The sequence below is a fragment of the Aphis gossypii genome, chromosome 1, assembly GCF_020184175.1.
Source record: "Aphis gossypii isolate Hap1 chromosome 1, ASM2018417v2, whole genome shotgun sequence".
In the NCBI taxonomy this organism is placed as follows: Eukaryota; Metazoa; Arthropoda; class Insecta; order Hemiptera; family Aphididae; genus Aphis; species Aphis gossypii.
Genome location: NC_065530.1, coordinates 76,688,346 through 76,696,992, shown reverse-complemented (window position 1 = coordinate 76,696,992; position 8,647 = coordinate 76,688,346). Strand labels below are relative to the sequence as shown.

Genomic DNA, 8,647 nt, shown 5'->3' with positions numbered 1-8,647 from the left:
AATGTTCATTCATCATTGGTGTATCACACTATCATTTTACTCAGTGACCTGTAGAGTGATGATAATACTGTGTAACTAAGGAAACAAAATTTCAGCAAGCTCCATGCATTTTATAACGTTTTACTGTGGAAACTGATTGATCGATGGACGATGACCATCATTCAGTATTTATTGATCAAACACTATAGCGGGCACTGAACAGTGTGCAATTTGAGTAATAATTATTAATCAATATTAATATTTTCAAATTGTTTTAAGTAGAATTTCAATACCTACATTACCTACTGTGAGTATCTATAATATAAAAATGTATTTTAATTTGGCATATTATTATTTACAATAACTATAAGAACAGAAAATGAACAAATTGTTGAATTTTTTGACAAAAATCAAATAATATTGACTAATCATGTATTGTGTGAATATTATTGTTATTAGGTACTAATACTATAATACTATTGCTGTTATACATAACAATATATTAATATGTGTACTAAAAATAATTATAATAAATAAAAACAAAAAAAAAAAAAAAATTCATGAACAATACAATAATATAATGCAAGCAGTCTTGTTAAAAGACATACTACCTATTTAATTAATATATTATGCTCTATGTACAGTAGATATAAATTATAAATTACTGCTGTCTTCCATTACTAATAGAAAAGGTGGGATTGAAAAAAAAAATCAGATGTTGGTACCTTAATTAATTGCTCTTAATTCATACATTTATGATATTGTTTTAACTTGAATATTAGCAGTGGTCAGTTGAATCGTATAGCTTCAGTGAAGATTATTTCTGACACTATTCGTACACATATTAATAAATAAATTTATATAAACACTGATTTTCATATGTATTATTTCGCCTACTTAACCAAGTAGCATAAATTATATTATTATGGATTTTGTTTCATTTGTTATACCTACATGGCATCTTTTACACTAGTATATCTAAATGTTGATTTACATTCATTTAGAATGTTTTTATTGAAAATATTTTCTTCTACTTTTTTCTATACTTACCTACTTAAGTTATTAAATATGTTTCAGGTATAAAAATGGGTCGCTTAGCTACTTTAGCTGTAAGCTGCTTGAATCAGTGGTCATTAGATTTTGATGGTAATAAACGTCGTATATTGGAAAGCATTGAAATTGCTAAACAACTCAATGCAACATATCGCAGTGGGCCTGAACTTGAAATATGTGGCTATAGTTGTGAAGATCACTTTCTCGAAAGTGATACACTTTTACACTCATGGCAAGTTCTGATTGAAATAATGGTTCATCAATCTTCATCAGATATTTTGGTTTGTAATAGAAATTAATAATTATTTAATTAAATTATATCACTACTTGTTTTTTTTATATACATTAATAATATTAAATTAATCTATATTTAGATTGATGTTGGCATGCCCGTGATGCATAAAAACTCCACCTACAATTGCCGAGTTGTATTTCTTAACAAGCGTATCTTATTGATTAGACCTAAATTACAGATGTGTGATTCTGGTAATTATAGAGAATCTCGATGGTTTGCTCCTTGGAGGAAATTACGCACAGTTGAAGATTTTTATCTACCAGGAATTGTGCAAAAACATACAGGCCAAACTATTGTACCTTTTGGAGATGCTGTTATTGCCACCTCTGATACATGCATTGGATATGAAATATGTGAAGAACTGTGGACCCCAAACAGTACACATATCCCATTGTGTATGGACGGTGCTGAAATAATTGTTAATAGTTCTGGCTCGTATATGGAATTGCGTAAATCTTTACTTGTTTTAGATCTGATTAAATCTGCTACTTTTAAAAATGGTGGATGTTATTTGTATAGTAATCTCAGAGGATGTGATGGACAACGTGTTTACTTCAATGGTTGTTCAAGTATTGCGATGAATGGTTCTTTAATTAAAGTTGGTACTCAATTTAATCTAAAAGAAGTAGAAGTCACATGTGCTACTATTGATTTAGAAGATATTCGTAGTTACAGAAATGCTATAAGGTCTAGATCTAACTATAGTTCAGAGTCATACCATAGGATTTATATACAAGACTTTAGTTTATCAAGACAAACACGTAAGATACCAGATCCTATTTTGATAGACTTTAAATGTTTATCTCCTGAAGAAGAGATTGCCTTAGGACCAGCATGTTGGCTTTGGGATTATTTGAGACGTTCTAAGCAAGGTGGATACTTTTTGCCATTGAGTGGTGGTATTGATTCATCAAGTACAGCATGCATAGTATTTTCTATGTGTAACTTAATATATCAGGCATGTAAAGATGGTGACACACAAGTTTTGAACGAAGTACGTACAATAGTTGGACAACAAAATTATTTCCCTTCAAATGCTAATGAATTATGCAATCAATTGTTTACAACTTGTTATATGGCCACCGAAAATTCGTCTTCTCAAACAAGAAAACGAGCAGAAGAATTATCTTCTCAGATATCTAGTTATCATTTGAGTGTTGTGATTGATAAAGTTGTGTCATCTGTGATTTCTGTTTTTGTTAGTCTAACTGGTAAAACACCACAGTTTGCTGTATATGGTGGATCTCCACGTGAATCTCTTGCTCTACAAAATGTTCAGGCTCGGTTAAGAATGGTTCTGACATATTTATTTGCTCAATTAATGCTTTGGGTCCGTGGTAGACAAGGAGGATTATTGGTCTTAGGTTCAGGCAATGTTGATGAAGCTCTAAGAGGATATATGACAAAATATGACTGTTCAAGTGCTGATATCAATCCAATTGGTGGCATTTCAAAATGTGATCTCAGATTGTTTCTTAAATATTTTAGATCTAAGTATTCATTATCATCACTTGATGATATAATGAATGCCACTCCTACAGCAGAACTAGAGCCTTTAATAGCTGGACGCATTTGTCAGTCAGATGAAGTGGATATGGGCATGACTTATGATGAGCTATGTGTTTATGGAAATTTGAGAAAGCAAAATTATTGTGGGCCATACAGTATGTTTTGTAAGTTGTTGTTATTGTGGGGCGATAAGTATACTGCTGAACAAATTGCAGAAAAAGTTAAGCATTTTTTTAGATGTTATGCTATAAATAGACACAAAATGACAGTCTTAACTCCTAGTTATCATGCTGAAGCATATAGTCCAGATGACAATCGCTTTGACCATCGTCCATTTCTATACAATGTCATGTGGCCATGGCAGTTTCGGTGCATTGATCAAAGAGTTGAAGAATTTAATGACAAAAAAAATGAAATTCCTAGGTACCATTTATCCTTAGAATCAAACAGAAGTGAAAAATATGCAGTAAATGTTTAATAAAATTATTGTTTGGTTATTATTTTTCTAGTTTTATTTTAAACAATATCAGAAGACTAATTATTATATTATATACTATTTTTTTAGATAAATCAAAAGTAGTTTATATTCATGTTATTTTAATCACTTGCTAATTATTGTTAAATTACTGTAAAACTCATAATTAATTAATAACATTCATTTTATTACTTTACGGAGTAGTTTTATTTGAATATAATATTTTTAATAGTTGTTAACAATATAATATTATTTTTAATTGAAAATATATACTAAAACTAAAATACTCGACGAGCAGTGAGTAATAACAAAATAAAAGTTTCTTTACATTTTTATTCAGCCTGTTATGTGGCTAAGAGTTGATGAATTTAAGAAAAACTACTGTGTCTTACAAGTTTACTATATAATACATTTATGTTCAATATATCCAATTTTTAGAGTAACATTTAATAATTATAGAGTAAATTGTCTATTTTCAAATTATTTAAAGATAAGATTATAATATGTGTTTTAATATAGGTTTTTTACAATTAACTTTAAATTTGATTTAAATTTAAAATCTCAGTGCCACGCTCATAAAATATTAGTAACTACTGCTATATATAACTATAAATATGTAATAGTAAAATATTATAATGATAAAAAAATTTTCACAATCTGACATAAAATGTAATTTTGATAAGATCAGCAGTGATAAATCTTCATTATAGCGGAACAAGACTACTTTACCGGGCAAACTTATTTTTTCAATTTTTTTTTTTTTTTGAAAAGGGTTGTTTTAATTAGTTAAGAACGATGGTGCTAAAAAATAAATTGGCGGAAATGATTAGTTTTTAAGTTATGACACACCCTTTCAAAAAAAAAAAAAAAAAAAATTGAAAAAATAAGTTCGCCCGGTAAAGTAATCTTATACCCATTATACTTTTTAGCAAAAAGTAAAATTAAAATTACTTAAATAATAAAAAAAATATTAGTTTAGAATAATAATATCTACTTTCCTTATTTTTGTATCACAATTTTAATATAACTATCTACCTATATACTAAAAATATTATAGATTATATAGATCAGCCAGTATTATACATAGGTATATATATATATGTAGTACATTTTAATATATGAATACAAACCTCAAATATGTTTCAACGAAGTACAATATTATATTTTAATTTTTTTTAAATATTATAATAAATTAATAAATAATTTCATAAAAATGTAATAATAGTAATAGTTGTAATATATAAATAAATTATTAATTAATAAGTAAACAGTGATGTTAATAATATAATAATGCTATGTTGGCTGAAAAGAAGTATATAAAAAATTGTGCTGGTCACAAAATATCAATAATTTATTTATTAGCTAATACGTTATGATAGTTATTAGTTTTCGAAATATTCGTCAGTCGTTATAATTTTAAAGTAATATTTCCTCAGTGCCGATTTTATTTTATTTTTTAAAGAAAATCAATTTAAAATATTTTCATTTGTTTTATTTATTATAAATATATTTGTATCAAGAACATTTTGGATTAGACTTACATTACTCTGGCGTTTTAACAACTGCGTTTCTAAGTACCTATACAGCGTATACTTTACACATCAAGCTATTGTATTCCAAAACGACGATAAATAATAATAAGTTTACGACGGGTAAGTGAAACAATGAAAACGGAACACCATTCACACAGGTCAGCTTAGATTAATAATTATTGTAAAACAATAAATTTTAATGACGGCAAAACTAATAGAGTGATAATGTAACGTATTTTTATTCTTAATCTGTAAGTAATATGAGTGATATGAGTGTCTTTAATCTACATAGTATTTACTTGTCTCCGCTGCAGAATAACATTTTCGTTGTTATTTAACAAAAGTATTATTATTATATTCTCATGTAAATAGAGGTATCGGTATTTTTTTCCACTTTCCATCACACTATAATGTAATGATACCGATCGATAGGTATATAGGTACCTCATTATCTGTTTTTTGGCTTATTTTAAATGTTATGATGTTGTGATTATTATGTGCAAAATGTATATTTTGTTAATGTTCTTGTATAGTACAACTAGTATTTGTCAATCGTGTTCAACTTTTTAGCGTCTATCACTTAAGTACTTAAGTGAGACAAATTTAAAATTATTGTAAGCGCTAATCGCCATGCACGTTTACTTAAAACAATTGTATGGTGTGTGTAAACTACTGGTGTTATTTAAAAGCCTCGATTGAATGAAAAGGGGACGGTCATATAATTTGTATTTTGTTTTATCTGATATTACAAAATTATAAAATAATATACAGCCGTAAAAACATGTACAAAACCAATATTTTTAAATTTGAATTTAAAGTGTTTAGAGAGCCGGAATTTAATTGATCTCGACTTGATTATCGGCTTAATAGCCTGATATATTACAATAGTTAAATTATTTATTAAGAATTTCATCAAAGTATACGCGAACGTCCCAAAGATTATTATTACTTGTTTTCAATTGTGCGTTTATCATAAAATTGTTTATTTAGTCTAACATAATAAATGCAATATGATATTTATTTATTTTGGGTGGACACAACTTTGTTTTTTGTTGCCATTTCTAAGTAAGACCATTCCTACATTATTATTTTAAACAGAAATTTGATTTAATGCAACCCATAACAACTGAAAATTAATATAATTGTTTTAACATATAGCAACCTCATAGATACCTTTTTTTATCGTCATATTTAAAAACATATGATATATAAATCAATCTGCAGCAGAGAAATTATAGTTATTTATACTTTAAGAAATATCTATAATAAGCATAATTATTTTTTTTACGTACATTTTCATTTAAAAACAATATTTTTTACCATTGTTTTATTTATCAATGTTAAGTACTTAAGTTATAACGTTATTATTATTACCGTTTGATTTATTGCTCTATGATATTGATTTATAGTTTATACTCACAAATATAGATATTATCTACCTGTGTTTTTACCTTATTATATTATCTATAAGATATTAATAGTGATAAATGATTATATAGACATCACGTTCATGTGGTTGTGTGTTGATAACACTTCTTCATATTTTTTATGACAGTTAAAACTTAAACGTTAATATTAATAGGTATCTAATTATTTCAATCAAGTTGATATATTTAAATCATCGTAGTTAGTGCGTTTAAAATGGTTAATTTTTGACAACTGGTTGTTATTATCTGGAAATGCTTGCATTAGTTTTAAATTGACATTTAGCAGATGTAATTTCGATAATTTGGTACATTTATCTATTTACACTTATAAAAGGTACACCTACTTAATATTATATTTAAATTAACACTGTTATAGGATATGATCTATTTTTTTCAATCAGTTTAAGATTAAAGTTTTTGTTTATAAATGGTTAGAATGTGTAATGTGTGTCAACATATAAGTCAGGTTGTTATACCAACTATATGAAAACCACTAGCTACCACATTTATCTAATTCACCGTAGGTTGGAATGGTTGGATCAAGTAAAAAAAAACAATTGATAAACCATTGAAACTTATGGGTTAGAAATTATAAATTTACGCACACACCTTGCTGGGTTCGTAATCTACCACAGGAGGTTTGCCTACCTGATAATATACAATTTATGGTGACCAGACCTATTATTATTCGTAGGACAATAGGTACTCTTTTTTGATGCACGTTTTAGTGTCCTTAACAATAGTATTATGTACATGAAATTATACTTTTTTTTTGAAAATATTATGGACTAATACAATTTTATGATATTTTATAATCTGGTACTAATTTATATTTTATGGTTCGAGCTAATGCAATCTAATTGGTTGGTAGCGTAGTTAATTTAATTTGTTATCTGTTAATATGTATGTATCCTACATATTAACAAATGTTTGTATTTATTTATTCAAATTTTACACTAAAAAATAACTTAAATTTCTATATTAAAGTTTAAATTTACTTAAATTTCAAAGAATTTTTATCAAAAGACACACATCTATTGAGTTTTTGATATTATAGTCTTTAATAATTAGTTTTTTAGAAAATAATAATAACAAAAAAATAAATCTAACATTTTTTAGATGACCTTTGTGCTATGATATGTGTAAAATAGGTAGAATAGTATACGTATTGAGCAATTATGACAGAGGAGAAGCTAAGTTTTAATTTTTTTTTTTTAAACTTATATCTGGCCACTCCTTTCAAATCATAAGCACGGTTAAAAACGGTCCCGACAGACTCATGTCGCTGGCTTGTAATAATTGATACTAAACTCGTCGTCTAGGAGATTTTCAATTGTTTCGGTGTTGTAGCAATAATTGTAGAATAAATTCATTATAGATTTTGAGTTCGACCAAATAAAATACATTATATTCTTATACATAACACACTTCTAAAAATGTTATTCCATACTAATATGATGGCGGACATTATTGACATTGCCGTAGTCTTAAAACAAGTAATCGAACAACTTATCGAAGAAGTTAGGTTGATAGAGAGGACACAGTACCGGACAAAAAAAAAGAAAGAGCATGAAAGAGCGTCTAACAGGTCAGAAGTCATTGTACATTGTGTACCTATTATTTATATCTTAATGAAAGGTAGTACAATTCAGTAAATTTCAGCACCCAAATATTTAAATTTTCTAATATATTTGACACTATTTTACTTAATGATACGTCTCGTCTCTTAAAAGTTAATAATGTATTTTTAAAATGATAAAGCTTTTTTTACTTTGTGAAATATACGTAAAACTAGTTGTTTTGGAAAAATCGGTCAATAAGTGGACGTTGTCCCAACACAAAAAATAATACTTAAATTTTTTACAATCTTATGCATGTAGATTCATAAATGAATTGTGTAAGATCATTTTTATAATTTTAATAGTCAAAACTTGTAGTTTGTCCAAATGATGCATAAAATGTGATTTTTCCAAAAAAAAACGGTTTTCCGTGCCCTTTCACATTCAATTTTGAGATATTTCATAATATTTTTTGCATAAATGATACGTCGGCGTTTCTTAAAAGTTAATAATGTATTTTTAAAATGATAAAGCTTTTTTTACTTTGTGAAATATACGTAAAACTAGTTGTTTTGGAAAATCGGTCAATAAGCGGGCGTTGTCCCAACAAAAAAATAATACTTAAATTTTTTACAATCTTATGCATGTAGATTCATGAAGGAATTGTGTAAGATCATTTTTATAATTTTAATAGTCAAAACTTGTAGTTTGTCCAAATGATGCATAAAATGTGATTTTTCCAAGAAAAACGGATTTCCGTGCCCTTTCACATTCAATTTTGAGATATTCATAATATATTTTGCATAAATGATACGTCG

At 27.1% G+C, this 8,647-nt stretch overlaps 1 protein-coding gene across 2 annotated transcripts; it reads left to right on the top strand.

Annotated features, from left to right (window-relative positions):
* LOC114122588 (glutamine-dependent NAD(+) synthetase) lies at positions 1 to 3,507 on the top strand. 2 transcript variants are annotated; one of them, XM_027985275.2, is made up of 3 exons: positions 1 to 214; positions 1,057 to 1,313; positions 1,407 to 3,507. In XM_027985275.2, exons 2-3 carry the CDS (start codon positions 1,065 to 1,067, stop codon positions 3,312 to 3,314), a joined length of 2,157 nt encoding a protein of 718 aa, XP_027841076.2. In that variant the 5' UTR covers positions 1 to 214; positions 1,057 to 1,064; the 3' UTR covers positions 3,315 to 3,507. The 2 variants fall into 2 exon arrangements, with proteins under 2 accessions (XP_027841076.2, XP_050064768.1); XM_050208811.1 differs by having other exon boundaries at positions 1 to 286.
* Positions 3,508 to 8,647: the final 5,140 nt, after the last annotated feature.

Coding starts and splice junctions, on each gene's coding strand:
- LOC114122588 (XM_027985275.2), top strand. CDS start 1,065: ATGGGTCGCTTAGCTACTTTAGCTGTAAGCTGCTTGAATCAGTGGTCA. Junction 1,314..1,406: donor AATCTTCATCAGATATTTTG/GTTTGTAATAGA, acceptor ATCTATATTTAG/ATTGATGTTGGCATGCCCGT.